The sequence below is a fragment of the Salminus brasiliensis genome, chromosome 18 (genome assembly GCF_030463535.1).
Source record: "Salminus brasiliensis chromosome 18, fSalBra1.hap2, whole genome shotgun sequence".
Classification (NCBI taxonomy): domain Eukaryota; kingdom Metazoa; phylum Chordata; class Actinopteri; order Characiformes; family Bryconidae; genus Salminus; species Salminus brasiliensis.
Window position 1 is genome coordinate 21,514,271 of NC_132895.1, and position 16,077 is coordinate 21,530,347.

A 16,077-nucleotide genomic window follows, 5' to 3' on the forward strand; every position below is an offset into this window, starting at 1 on the left:
AACGCTCAGATGGAGCTGCAAAGAAAAGTCTAAAAATCTTTCCCCAGACACAGATTTCAAGTGAGACAAAACTCTATTACCTTCAATCATGTTTTTTTTTCAGGTGTGTGTGCATTAGTAAGCATTAAGAGTGTCTTTTAACTCTTTCAATTACACATCTTTAAGAAAAGATGCAAATGAAAAATCAATAAAATAATTAATAGGTCAACAGAATGTAAAAACAATGACTGTTCTCTTAAAATCAACATTATGAAGCCTCTTTTTTTTCCTCTGTGCCCAGCATGCTGCAAACTGCTCTAACTTTGGGGGAGCTCCATGAATTCTCTACAAATCTCTACTGTGTCAGTCCACATGCTTCATAAACTTTGTATCTCTCAGCTTGTCAACAAGTGCATGTTTACAGCTGTGCATAAGCAGGAGCTCAAAGCGTGATTTGCGTTAACAGCAGTGGTGTAAAATGTCACAATATAAGACTATGTAGGAAAGATGTGGGCTTGCCAGCTGACCTGCAGACCTCCTCTAGGGCACTGTGGTGGTCTAAGAAGAGCACTGCTGGGGCAAGAGGTGCGTGTAGCAGAAAGTCTATAATGTCCCAAGTGCCAGAATCCTCCCACCACAGACATACATTAGCCTTACCTCTGTAGCCCTGAGGTCCTAGCTAAGCGGAGCCCTAAACCCCGTCCATCTTCACCCAAACAGCCCGCCCTCCCTCTCTTTCCGATTCTGTAGTGCCTACAGAGGTTTGTGGAATGCACAATGCTATCCCTCTCTCTCACTTCTGCCCTTCACTGGTTTTGTGTTTGTGATGATCAGCAGGAGTCAGATAAGACTCTATATAAGTGGAAGCAGAGACTGGAGAAAGACAGAGACGACAGCTGATCAAAGGAACAGTGGACAGAAAAGTCTGTGAAAAGCTTGTGAGAGGAAGCCAGAAAGACTAAAAGGTCATGGCTTTGTTTTGTTTTTGTTTTTGTGTGACTGAGAATAAAACACTATCATCTCTAACCCTGCCTCCAGTCTCCTCCCTCCTCCTGGGGAAGCCGGGGTTCTGCAGTAGCTAACATAGCTGCACAACTAAGGTTAGATATGCAGGTCAGCCAAACAATAATGCAGTAAAATACTCCCAAAATCCATGCAGCTGACTGGCGGCCTTTGGATCAACATATATCAGTGCATCAAAGAATTTTACCCTCCTAACAATCCCAGGTCCAGTCAGCAGGCCAACCTGTGGTAACGCACAGACTGTTCCTTCCTTCTACTAAAAGAAAAAGAAGAAAGCTTTAGAAACTTACATGGTTTCGTCATTGAGGAATTCCAGTTTGCCAGCCACCTCCTCATAGTCCTCTCCAGCCTTGGCCGTGCCCTCTGTGGTGTGGTAAGGTACTGCCACCTTGCCCCTCGCTCCGGACGTCCTGTGCACCTTCACCTGCATGATGCCCACGCTCTCGCTCACGCGAGTGGACGCGCTCTCAAACGTGAAGATACCCGCATGGTCATCGTCGTAGATGGTCACCGTGGCGGTGTGGGAGGAGCCCAGTGCGGCTTTGGGCTGGACAGGGACGGAGCCCAAAAGGCTGTTGCTAGGGGCAACAGCATTGGGGTCAAGGACGGAGACCTCGGCCCGGTGGACCACCCGCGGGTTGCTGAGGTGAACGTAGAAGTGCTCGTCTTCTTCAAAGATGTCGTCATCAATCACGCCAACTGTCAGCTCCTTGATGGTCTCGCCTGGTTTGAACACCAGCGTGCCCTCCGCAAACTCGTAATCTGAGCCGGCGTTAGCCGTGCCATCCTCAGTGCGGTAGTCCACCTGGTGGAGGACACAGAATGAGATATTTTATGAGGCTCAGGTACTGTGGATGCAGGTCAACAGCATTAAGAAACCTCAAAACTGGGTTCTGCAATAAGTCAAGAGAACAACTCTGTGAACTTTGGTTAGTATTACTTCTTAATGAGATTAAAAATTCTCTGTGTCTGTCTTCAGTAACTGATGCTTATCTGGCCAACCGGCCAGAAACATTAACCCCTTAAGCAGCCTAGGGCCCACCGGCAGACCAAAAGTATTATTACAAACTTCTATTACCAAAGAATGGGTCTTTCTGCGTTCAGGGCTGTAAATATGATTTATAATAATTGACTATTGGCTATAACAATTAATGTACTATGCATATAGTGAAAATAACATTTTGCAGTCACTTATTTTGATCATCTCTGTTCCATAACAAGTAAAAATGTATACACAGAGGTTCGATTTATTGGGACTTAAAATACTGAACCTCTTAAGGCAATTAGTTATGTTGCTGCCATTCCATCTTGAACCCCTTGGTCCCTGTATTTAAGCCCACACTTCCTCACTCTCTACATTGCTGCCAAAATTAACATCAGTTTCATAGGCCCCCAAACTGAACCCTGTGGGACTCCACAAGATATGCTAAATCAAACGATACTAAATAATGTAAAGTAAGAGACCTAGATTTCGATGGGTTAATTTATTCCCTGTTAATAAAATTCAGAAGATGTGTGAAGAACATTTTACAGGTTTAAAGAAGTAAAATCTGCCCTAACACGCCTGTAGCAGTATCAGTCAGTATGGAGAACAATGTGATTGTAAACAAACTGTTCACCCACTATCATATCTTTTCACCTTATTTTTATGACTTTTTATAATGTGTGTTAAATGCTTGAAAGATAATTTGCTTAAGAGAATTACAAACAATGCTAAATAAGTAGTGCTGCATAATATAATTCATCTCCATAATTTTCCATTAAAATGGAGTGATCCACTAATAGCTTTAAGAGCTCATTCTTACTACCCGGATGCCTCTGAGCCTTTCAGGGCTACTATTATCTTAATACCCTTAAAGTGGCAAACATCGAGCAGAGGCTTACCTTCACTGTGCAGCCGCTGTCTCCACCATGTCTGGTCACAGCCAGTTTGAGGGAGCCACAGTTTTCGAAGCACTGGTAGTGTGAGGGCTCGAACTCCAGGTAGATGGTGTGAGGGTCTTCTTCCTGTGCGTTGGCTTCATGGCAGCTCACCACCTTCCTGGCCTGGTCCGCCGCGTGCTTCTTCAGGATGTTCCCTGCACCGATCATCATGCGCGTGGCCTGGATGCGGTAGAAGGCCCTGCTCTTCTGTTGCTGAACCAAAACCTGGTAGTTGGCCATCTCAATCAGCTGCTCCATGTCCTTCTCCGGGTGCCGCTGCTTCAACTCCTTGAGGGTACGAGCCATCTCCCGCCGCGCCTCCTCTTCTTCTCCCCCTCCCCCGCCCCCTCCTTCCTCCACACCTGCCAACATGCCATCCAGAACCTCCTTGTGGTGAGAGTTGGCCCCCTGCCCATCCATCTCCATGTCCATCTTTGTGAACATGCCGTCGCCCTCCGTCTCAATGATGATGCCGCGGTTCTTGTCGGCCCGGTAGCGCTTGTGAACATACTTGTAGAACAGCAGGCGGCGGTCTGCGATCCAGGCCTGGAGGACGCAGATAGGAAAGAAGAGGAAGGTCAGCACAGCTTCCCAGACCTCCACGATGCCAGGGGAAAAAACAGACAAGATCAGGTAGAGCCAGATGTAGGCAAAGATACTCCAGGCTGCAGTCACGAAAAAGACTCTCAAGTGTTTGATCTTTCGCACCTCGCCATCCGGTACCACATAGACGCAGAGAGCGATGATGATGAACATGTTGAAGGCGGCGCTGCCCACAATTGTGCTGGGACCAAGGTTCCCAGCTTCAAAATTGTGCCCACAAACCTCGATCACGGAGAGCAAGATCTCTGGCGCCGAAGAACCCAAGGCCATGAGAGTCAGGTTGGAAACCGTCTCATTCCAGATGCGCACTGTGGCCGTGGTGGTCTCTCCATTGGGTTTCTTGATAGTGATCTCCTTCTCTTGCGAGGTAATGACCTCAATGGAAGACATGAAGCGGTCAGCGATGATGGACATCCCTAGGAACATGTAGATTAAAGCAACAAAGTAAACGATGGCACGAGCCACCTTGTCGCCTACTGAAGGATTTTGAGGATTCCACACGGGGAGCACCACGCCTTCAGAGCAGCTGTACTTGCCAGAGCAGTTCCCTGGACTACTCGGGTACATATCGGAGCTGGCCTGCGAGGGCTGGGAAAGACCCAGAAGGAAGAGGAGGACTGAGGACAGGCAGGGGGCCAAGGCATGAGGGGAACATTTGAAACGGAGATGGAGCATGGTGTTGCTTTATTGAAGTTGGAGATCTCTTAAAAAACGAAGCAATCAGGCCCACTATGTTGATCTCTGAAATATAGAAGGACAGAAAATGGCAAACTTTAAGTTTAACCCTTGAAACCAATCCATTCAATTCCAGGATCCAGTACAGTTTTCTGTTCAAATACACCTGATGAGTCTTTCTTTATTAGAGCAGAGAAGGCAGAACTGGACTGAAGACCCCTGTATGAGGGCCCACACTTTAGTTCATACAGAACTTAATAGTTTGATAGCACCAACAAAACATTTAGTAGTAGTTACAGACGATTTTTAAGGGTTTAAGGCTGTGCTGATGTTGTTGTAGATTGCAGGGTATGTGGAACATCTGTTATTCTCCTCCAATTCTTCCCCTTGCCAGAGGCACAAATTAAATTTGTACCTTCTTGTACGAGGTGAACTCATACATATAGTACATTCAAATTAAGCTCTTCATCCCTGCCTCAGTAATCAGACTGCCTGAAGCTCCAGATCCTGAGGTTCATCCTGGGTGACGAACGTCGTTGTGGTTACAGGAAGAGTCACTGTAATAGTACAGAACAGCTTACAGACACATAAACCAGGGTGTCATGTGTATGTGTGAGTGGGCAGGTCGGCAGTGGGCAGTTGTACAGAGGACATGATTAAGGCTGACAGACTGTACACACATGGAGAAGCATCGCATGGCATTTAACAAGCTATACACGCATAGTGTCGGTGCTGGGCAGACTATTATGAAAATGGGACTAAATTATCCCTCGTTAACATAATGGAACGTTCTTGATTACTCAGAAAGTGTAATCTTATCTAATTATTTTTGGATTATTTCCAGCTTTCAAGCTAAATTCCTTTTGAGATTCATGGAGCTGCCCTTTTTCCTCCCATTACTACAGATCATAAATGAACCGGTTAGTGGAGCACATAAAAAGGGACGGCTAAGTCAAGCAGAATTACGGGTAGTCAGTGGACTAAGATCCTGCCACTATGCACCGAGGATCGCTGGTTCGAATCCCGGGTCATGCCGCTTCCCATCAGTAGCCGGAGTCAGAGAGAGCAGAATCACTCCTGTTGGTCAGCACTGGCGTCTGTTAGCTGTTGTATGTCAGCTGGGGAGCCACGATTTCCACTTAGCACACTGGCTTCCAAGCGATGCTGCATCAGCAGCAGTTCGAAAAGTGGTGGTGGCTGGCTTCACATGCGTCAGAGGAGACGTGCTAGTCTTCACCCTCATAGTGTTGGGGGCATTGCTAGTGATAGGGTGAGTTTACATGAGAGAGACATGGAGATTGGGTAACTGGCTTTCCAAATTGGGTAGAAAATGGGGTAAAATGGGGCTGCCACTATGATCTGAGGATCGCTGGTTCGAATCCCGGCTCATGCTGCTTGGCATCAGTAGCCAGAGAAAGCAAAATTGGTGTTGCTCTCTCAGGGGTGGGCGGGTGTTACTTTCTTCCCACATCACTCCTGTTGGTCAGCACAGGTGTCTGTATGCTTATGTATCTCAACTCGGAATGCTTGCATTCCTCTGAGCATGGTAGCTATGTAGCGATGCTGAATCAGCGGCAGTTCGAAAGGCAGTGGTGGCTGGCATCACATGTAACGGAGGAGACATGTGCTAGTGTTAGGGCATTGCTAGTCATAGGGGAGTTCACATGAACGGGGATTGGGTTATTGGCCTTGCAAATTGGGTAAAATTAGAAATAAATTATTAAAAGAAAAGTCAAGCAGAATTATTACTATCAATTCTAATGGGCTCAGTATGTGTAAACATCTAAAGCTATGTGATAACTACCTTAATACATTCTGAAGAAATCCAACATCTAATCGTATCGAAGATGTAAAAGTAACACATTTTTGAGATGTGCAAAATGGCACATTTCTAAAATGAGTGCTGGGTGATACATTATTTATTTCTATAATCTGATTACATAAAACTGATTACTGCCTGGCGCTGCAACTCTGTATGTGTGTGTGTCTGTGGAGTATTACATAACTTGTCACGATGTAAAAGATATCAATATTACATAAAACTCTCATCAATTTTAGATTACACCCCATCTTGGGCTATTGCCTTCTTCACGTTCCCCCAGGACTTAACAAGAGTAACAGTCTTACTTTTCACCCAGTTTAGTCCTTTGCTATCCCCCAGCCTCTCTCTGTAAAGTATGACACTGCCTCCAGTCTGGAAGGCTAAAGACAGCATCCTTGGGCGTGTGAGATGTTTTTGAGCACGCTACGCAGCTGAATAGTCAGTGTCAATGTATCAGCCCATAAAGGAAAAAACAAACCTTACAGTCCAGCACCATGGAGCACAGACATGCAACCAGTTACAGTCATTTGGATCTATGGATGCTTCATGGCACAATTTGGACTCAATCTAAGCAGAGGTTTAGAAAGCATTAAACTGACAACAATGGAAATGAATTCTAAACATGATACGTATTATTATATTCCTAATGCCAGGCATATAATGTCCCCCAGCATTGAGCTGTGGAGCAGTGCAGTGTTCTCTGGAATGATGGTGCTCCATCCAGTACTTTTTAAAAAGGCTTTAGAAAAGGATGTCATAAAAGCGCCTGTAGGTGTAATGTGTAGGTGTCCCAATACTTAAAGTCTATATAGTGTACTTATTATTTATACGTCAGTCAAAATACTAAACAAATGCAATCTTTGGCACCCAGTGCATGTAATATTCATTAAAGTAACTCTGAGCTATTTGTTCCTGTATTCTTCATCCTTGTTCAGTTTTTCTGTCTTTCTTCCAGTCTGTCTGACACGCTGCAATGCACGGTCAGTTGAGTCATGTACTTCCTTTAAGAATCCCAGCACAGTTACATGTTTACATACGAGCCAGAGTCAAGCTGGGGTCACCAGTGTATTTGCCTTTTTGACACACACCCACACACTTACACACAGGCATCAGTATAGGCCCTTGAGCTCCATGATTGTCCACCGTGAAAGTTCTGGGCGGTTGCTCAGTGATCCAAACCCCCGCTTTAGCCAGGATTCTGACCTTCTCACGACTAATACAGTGTTTAAGAATTTAAACGCCAACCAAGCATTAGCTTGTAGCTTTTTCAGCTGCTCTAGAGGCATCCGTGCACCAGATAGCTACACTGGCGGTTGCTGTGGTCAACCTGTGGTAACTTTTAGCGTTATTAGCCTTGCTTCCATATTATCTAGAAGTAGCCGTTTTGTTTACCCTCAAAGCTTTTGCTAGTGGGCTGGGTGTATGCAAATATGTCAGCGTCATCTTACTTTACTTACATCTTTGCTTTTGAATGAGGACAGAGGAATGAGCGTGTGAGGTTCCCAATATGTCACTTAGTATTCAACCATGCCACAGCAAATATAATTTAGCGCCATTAAAGTATCTATTTTTTTAGTATACAGAACCTCCACATCAGTGTCACAGTAGTTACAGAATGACATGTCTTAAGATTAGTGATTGAATAGCCACGGGTTCACACTGTTGAACTTTCATTGTCCTGCTCCACTCTCAGTACGCTGAACATTGTTCACAAGCCTGTGTTATGAATGTGTGTGATGGTCGTCTATGTGACAACCTCATCAGCCTCCCTCTGAATGCTCCGATGACTCCTCGTCTCAATACCATGACTTTGATAGAATTACTGTTTGTTTCTCGTCTCCTTCCTTCCGTCCTCGGGCATGGTGCCCCTTAGCCAGCGTGCGCACCGCTCTCCCACTACTGCCGTACATGATGTTAACTCTATTTATAGCAGAGCCAGGGCTGTTTCCAGCATCCCTGGCGACAGCGTCATGCCAACGTGCCCGTCAATGGCCAGGGCACATCTCGCCCACCATCCGGGTGAGCCTTTATTAATCTCCACCGACAGAGACAGCTTTCCCAATAAAGTCCTACACAGCACACCAGTCAGCATTGAGTCAGGATAGTCTGACTGCACCATAACAGTGGCCTTCAAAGACATTTTCACAATATACATGACCTCAATCTTGTTCTCGTCCGCTGGGCAAGGGACTTTTACCATGACTAACAGCCTTCAATAGCCAACAATCAAGGACCAATCTCAGGGCAGATGCAAGATGATGTTCTTGACCAGACAAATAATAATAATAATAATAATAATAATAATAATAACAACAAAAGAGAGGTGACAAGGGGGATGATTGCCAGACTCCTGTTTTGTGTTTTTTTTAATTAAAAAAAAAATACAGCAGAGGTAAAATTCAGTTAGGTAAAAGTAACATTTTCTCTTGCATTACGATCCAGTGCCATATCCTGTATACTGAAGTAGCCTAGCAGTTATATTCACATTACATTTCTAAATAAATTACAGTACAATAACAATTCAGCATATTTCAACAATGTTTACTGTCAGGTTTCACACTGAACTAGATGAATTATTATTAATAAAACACTTAATAAATGTTCTTTTCTCATTTTAAGTCAAATTTAAAAGTTAAACAATGCTTTTGAAAAAATGTTCATTGTAAATCATATAATTATATAATTAGAAATGATATAGTATTAGTAATTTGATCGTTTAGATTACTATTTAGTAATTAAACAGTAATTATAATTACTGCATTTAAAAATCTCCATGGTCTTAGAACATATGAGACATACTGGTTTAGAACAGAACTGCCTGTAGGAAGAACAGACATGTCCGAGTCTTTTGATTCACTTTCCTCTGACTTGCTTTCTTCTCTGACCACAGTTCTACTCCAAGTCGCAGCGCTTATTATAATGCACAGATCTCACTCTGGCTGGAAAAGTTAACCACTCATAAATAATCAAAAATAAATAGTCCTCAATAGTTTATAGGCTATAGGACCAGGTCCAAATGGGACAGCGACTGGGTCTGGATCCGCACTGTGGTCTGCCTATTAGTGACCCCATGGCCTAAAGTGTAACATCTGTAGAATTATGACAGAAATTGTTATACAGTAGTCATCAAAAACAAAGATGATTCACATGATTCATAAACACTCGACTTTTCCTCCAACAGCAGCTGTGGATATACCACTGCTCTACTAGCATGATGTTCAAAATAAGCAAGGCAATTAGACAAAAACCTTTATATGGGGAAAAATACAGCAACTAAAATTAGATAACTGCAACCAGTGTAGCAGAAAAGGCACTTACAAAAGAATTTTTAATGGTTACAGAATAGTAAAGGCCATTATTCTGAATGACTTCAGTACATTTGCGCCTGCAGGACATCCCCAATTTCTCACACAGCTCCGGTTTGATCTTGCTCCCCTCTTCTACCAGTCTCAGTTCAGTAACTGCAGTAGGTCTCCTAGACATAACTTTGCCACTAATGATGTTCAAGAGATTCTTGATCAGGTTCAGATCATTATTTCAATGTTTCATTTTGCCTTGTGACAAGGGGCATTCATTGTCTTGCACAAAATTGCTGGCTAACTGAGAGACTTTCACAGGGAAGGAACTACGTGTTGCCAAAGGAGGTTCTGATAAACATTAGCATTCACCCTTGCTGTGTAGCTGCTTGAGAGGCCCAACTCTAGCTGCAGAAAACATTCAAAGTTAACTGACCTTTTTATACACTTTGGGTTCAATCAGGGTTCAGTCAGGTATCAGTTTGGATTCCCCAGCTCAGTGTCGAGCATAATGTTTTCCATCTGACCCAACTAAATTAAACCTGTTCTCGTCACTAAAGAACTCTGGACCAGTCCTCCTCTGCCCACATATGGTTAGCCTAGCCTTTTGTTCTTTCTGCAGTGGAATTATCTCAGATGATCTAGCACTGTGTGCTCCGTTCTGCACTGAATTGAACTGATTTCCTTCATATCATCCTGTTTTCTTATGCATTATGTGGTCTTAAGTGGACAACCACATTTTTGAGGGGCTTGAAATGATCCTAGTGAAATGATCCTAACTCAGCTGAAGGATACACTGTGTTGGTCAAGAGCTGGTTGAGCATGTAGCTTTCCAGCATAGGGTATTTGTTTGTCTGGATAACCAGCTTTTTAACCACCTTGACTATCAAAGACCAGCTTAGATTATTGTAAACCAGCTACCAGCAACATTTGGGTATTTTCTTCCTTTAATCTTCCTTTATCTGAACAACCTGCTGTCACAGGGATTCTGTCACCTCGGAGCCGAGTGCTGCCAGATGAGGAGGGTTTGTCAGACAATTAAGAAAATTAGCACCAGGTGCTAGATTAGCACCAAGATTTGTGAAGTATCCCAAAATGACATTTTGGCTTTTTATATTATGACACAGCATATTTTTAAATGATCATTTGATCTCTTTCTCTAAATTCAATACAATGTGCCACTTTTAATGACCATGGCATTGTCAAAATGATTTAACCCCCCCTGAATAGGATGCCTCATAAGAGCACATATTTGCAAATCAGGTGGACAATCAAGGGCTTCATTACTTGCATGAGGTGTGCTGGAGATAAAACACATCAAATACCTGGACTGGCCAGGGTTTTGTTGACTGACAAAAAAATGGGAGGCTATCACTGGCCACCACCAGATTCCTGTGATGCTCTGGGGCTGGTTTGCATGACGTAATGACTTCTGTAAGGAAGCTGAAGCTTAAGCATTATTGGACCTTCCAACAGGACAATGATCTCAAGCATACCTCAAAGTCCACCAAGGCTTGGTTTCAGAAGACGTCCTGAAAGATTCTGGAGTGGCCGTCACACTTGGCTGAATTGAATGCCATGGAAATCTTTGACGGGATTTAAAGAAGGCGGTTGCAGCACACAAACCCATGAATGTTAGTGAACTGGAGGCTACTGCGAAATGAGCTAGGTGTCCTCAGGAATGCCAGAAGCTGGTGTCTGGCTATGCATTGTGTTTGCAGCAGGTCATAACAGCAAAAGGGTGCTCTACTAAGTACTAAAAACACTTGTTATGAAGGGGTTAAATAATTCTGAGACTGCAGTAGTCATTGGAAGTGACATATTGTGGAGCAATGGAACTGTGTTCTCTGAAGGATGGTTGGTGCTCCATCCAATTTTGGGATGAGTCCAACATCCTGACTTCACTAATGCTCTTGTAGTTGAATGCAATCAAATTCTCACAGCGATGCTCCAAAATAGATAACCTTCTTCTCTGGACAGCAGAGACAGTCACTCCAACAGAACTTCACTCTCTCAGACACAAGTTTTTGTGGTTAACCATTGTGTCAGTAGCTCAGCAGTTAGCCATCAGTGAGCACACGGTTATTCTGCTAAGCCAATACTAACCACTAGCCTCTCTCTCCCTATTCCCAGCAGTTTAACATTTGCAGTTGTTGTCAGACTGACGCATTAACATTTATTGAATGATTGATTTTAGATCGCGTACAGTGTTCGCTAAGCTTGTCACCCTGTGAGCAAACTATGAAGTTACTAGATCCTTTTTCTGTTACGAAATAATGCAGGCTGAGAGCGTATGTAAATGTAATGCTGTATATCACAGTAATCCTTGTGGTACGAAAAATGTGGCATTCATTAATTCTGAGGTTAAATAATTCTGAGACTGCAGTAGTCATTGGAAGTGACATATTGTGTAGAATTTGAAGAAAGTGTTAGCTGTATTAGATGTGTTGAGCTATTTAAATTGTACTTGTTTCATTGGTTTATTGTAAACAGCTGAAATGCTGTACATTCTGCTAATAATCCTGCCTGAAGTTAACTGTTTTCTGACTAATGCTAGGGTCTCCATGCTCTAGAAAGTGTTAATAGGACAACTCCAATTAATTTTCATTAAAACCATAAACTGGGTATCTGTAATTTAATTAAAACAAACATGATAAATACCAGATGCTACAAGCACCAAATTGCCTCTGTGCGTGTACTTGGGGACCACTGGCCTACAGACACAGAGTGCTCACAGCAGTAACTTCTGGAGGCTGCCCACAGCAGCCCTTAGTTTAACCCAAACCATATGAGAGTTTCCATCAAGCAGCCTATTGCTTTAATTGGCGGAGCTGCAGCAGACTGGCCGCAGCAGTGGGCCCAGCTGCAGAGCCAGTGACAAAGAGCGCTCTCAGGCCCGAGGCCATGTGAGCCAGCCTGGGGATGAGCCACAGGGAACCCAGCAAGAGCTACTGCTTATGGCCTGGAGGATAAACATACACGGCAACTTAACATAAAACACCACGCTGGAAACCCTGTTTAGATCTGCATGGAAAGGAACCGCTGGTTTGCTGGTTGGAGACAGAGTCTAATTAGCAATGGATCTAGGTCTATTTAGGATCTGCTTTAGCTTTGCAATTCTTACTCTGGCTTTAAGACTTGAGGAATTATGGATTAGTAGCATTAGTCGGGATCATATTTAAAGACCTGTGACCATGACAGAGATTTAGCAGACGCAATCACGGCGAAGGCTGATGGTAATGATGAGATTTAGGTCAGGTAATGAGAAAATAGTGTGATTGGGCTGATATGCTGATGAATAAACTGTTCTGCCATAAGGATCTGAACAGAAATACTCATATATATGCAGTGCACACACACCACACTAAACAAAGTTCTGCACTGAATTTAGTCGACACAAATGTGTAAATCATTACCACATGAATAAATCATGTTACATCAACACGATTACTGCCGTAAGAATCCAAATCAAAGACAGCACTTGTGTCAATACGACACATTTTATTCAGACTATTCTCACAGACTACATTTGATTACTAAGAACTACCCCCCCCCCCCCCCCCCAGCTTTCACTGCTGATACACTACATGTCCAAATGTTTGTGGACAACCCTCCTAATTAATGCATTCAACTACTTTAAGTTGCACCAATTGCTGACACAGAAACACAAGCACACAAACAGCTTGTCTAGTCCCTGTACAGAAGTATTGCCATAGAATAGGACTCTCTGGAGCAGATAAACATGCCTACTGGAACCATGGAGCTGTGGAGCAATGGAACTGTGTTCTCTGGAAGGATGGTTGGTGCTCCATCCAATTTTGGGATGAGTCCAACATCCTGACTTCACTAATGCTGTTGTAGTTGAATGCAATCAAATTCTCACAGCGATGCTCCAAAATAGAAAACCTTCTTCTCTGGACAGCAGAGACAGTCACTCCAACAGAACTTCACTCTCTCAGACACAAGTTTTTGTGGTTAACCATTGTGTCGGTAGCTCAGCAGTTAGCCATCAGTAAGCACACAGTTATTCTGCTAAGCCAATACTAACCACTAGCCTCTCTCTCCCTATTCCCAGCAGTTTAACATTTGCAGTTGTTGTCAGACTGATGCTTTAACATTTATTGAATGATTGATTTTAGATCGCGTACAGTGTTCGCTAAGCTTGTCACCCTGTGAGCAAACTATGAAGTTACTAGATCCTTTTTCTGTTACGAAATAATGCAGGCTGAGAGCGTAAGTAAATGTAGAAGCATCTGCGCAACTTGCACAATTTATGCTACACCCCCGTAATGTTGTATATCACAGTAGTCTTTGCGGTACGAAAAATGTGGACACAGCCAGTGAGGTTATAAATGAGGAGACCACTTTTTGAAATATGAATAGGAGTTCTTGTAACTCTCAAGATGGCTGAAAGCTACAAACTTTAAGGTTTTAAGGTTTATTTTATCAGATTTTATCAGTGTTTTCAAATCTGTAAACGTAATCTCACCTTCAGATTCCAGTGGCTTATATCTCCTCAATCATAGAGATGGGAGCCTGGTCTTTAGTGACTGGAAATAACTGCCCGGGGGCATTGCATAGCTGGCCGCCAAGTGAACAGAATTGCCTATTGGGACTTTGCTACAGCCCAGACCTAGTGATATGCCTTATTACCATTATCTTCCCCTAATTATACCACAAGGTCTCTATAGAACAGTTAACCAGTTAACCAGAGATGCAGAGGTTGAGACAACTAATGTACAACCCTCCACGCTCTTCCTTACTCTTACATATTCTATTGGAAAATCCTTCACCGACATGTAGTCAAATGTAGTCAATTTGTTTCGTTATAAACATACAGTGTACATCACTGATGACTGTAGTGTACATCAGATTAACTGCTGCTTGCAGACGTCTGCACTCAGCACAAATCATCTCATTACCTGACCATGCATCAGTGCAAATGTTGTCTCTGCACTCTGGCCAAATGTAACTGGCCAGACATGTAGTCTATTAGCGTGTGTATGTGTGTGTGTGTGTGTGTGTGTGAGAGAGAGAGAGTGTGTGTGCATCCTAGAATTGGTGCTACTCAGCTCTCTGGTCATGATCTCCTGTAACTGCTCTGTTCAGACATACCTCAATTAGTGATTCTGGAGGCGAGCCACTGAAAACTATATTCACAGGAGTCCACCACACACACATACATACCTGCAAGAACACTAAAGAATGCATGCACACACTCACACACACACACACACACACAGCACTACTCACAGACACAGCAACTGCTTCCTGCCCTGCCTCTGACACTTTCATTACTGCAGCGAAACAATATAAAACTCTGGGTATTGTCTTCATTTTGTTTTCGCTGCCAACAACGTCTTCCCGTGTAAGAGCTGCTGAGCAACGGACCCCAGATGAGTGTCTGACAGACAATAACACAGTCTTTTGCTATTTATGTGTTGTGACATGAATGCAAATGGCTATTTTTGGATAACAAAAATGAATCCTAAGACCGAGCTTAGCCCCATAATGTGATTTGAAAAAGCACTTAAAATGAATGTATGCAAATTTGCCAGGTTTTGGGAGCTTGCTGGACTTTGTGGGATCCAAACGAATGCCTACACACACACAAACATGCAATAAGCCAGTAGTGTAATATTAGTCCACACTTTAATATGCACCATTATCACCCATCAAGCATCAGAACGAGAATGGGAACCCTGTAGGGATTCTCTCATATTCTCTCCCTCTCTCTCTCTCTCATACACATACACAGCGCATTAACTCCCAAGAGAACAGTTTTCTTCAAACCCTTTATACTCAGACACAAAATACAGAGTTAAAGGGTCCTCTCAGCCTCTCTTAGATCCCTCACCACACACGTTTAGCTCCCCCTTTATACACATGCAAGCTATGTAAAGATGCCTGAGGCACAGAGGTACAATAATTGGTACTAAGTCCAGCACATACAGAGCAGAGCACAACTTCTCTGGACATAATTCCCCTCACCTCTCCCCTCCCGAAGCAGCAAGTATGACTCTAAAATATCCACCTCCAATCTCATCCCTGCAGCTTAACAACACTGTTCAATCCTTAATCTCACGGTCTGCTTTTAAAGACTCTGAATTATGAATATATGTTTTTTATCTCTGCAGTGTGAGGAGAGAGAGAGGCAGAGAGAAAGAGAGAGGTGTGTGTCTCGTTTAACAAAAAATGAATGTTAAATGTAAAATTTCTAAGCAGGGTTACATCCAGTTGTGTAATAGTTACAAATATACACAGATCAGGCATAACATTGAAACCACTGCCATGCAAAATAAATAACTCTGATGATCTGGTTACAATGGCACCCGTCCAGGGGTGAATATATTAGGCAGGAAGTGAAGAATCTGAGCTGATCTGACAAAGGCCATATTGTCATGGCTAGACGAGTGGGTCAGAACATCTCCAAAACATCAGGCAGGTCTTGTGGGGTGTTCCAGGTATGCAGTGGTCAGTACCCACAACTTGCAGGACTTGGTTAGGCTTAGTGTTCCAGATTGCACAGAATACCTTCAGCGGACTTGGTGGCACGAGGTGGACCTACACAATATAAGGCAGGGGAAGTTTGTGGCTGATATCTTCAATACATATAGGGGATGTAATAGGTAGTAAATAATACATACGAGATACATATAGTCAGTATATATAACCCACGCTATATAGACACCCGCTTATTCATTGTTTATCCTTAAATAGGTACACACACACACAAATATATATATATATATATAT

The 16,077-nt window shown here is 43.2% G+C and overlaps 1 protein-coding gene across 1 annotated transcript in view; it reads right to left on the reverse strand.

The window, feature by feature from the left end:
* Positions 1-16,077, reverse strand: part of slc8a4a (solute carrier family 8 member 4a) — a 108,698-nt gene that overhangs the window by 68,143 nt on the left and 24,478 nt on the right. Inside the window, exons 3-4 of the mRNA XM_072661596.1 lie at positions 2,887-4,269; positions 1,293-1,807 (exon numbers count right to left, since the gene is read on the reverse strand). Coding sequence (XP_072517697.1) covers positions 1,293-1,807; positions 2,887-4,203 — 1,832 coding nt within the window. The 5' untranslated portion in view covers positions 4,204-4,269. The remainder of the gene's footprint in view (positions 1-1,292; positions 1,808-2,886; positions 4,270-16,077) is intronic.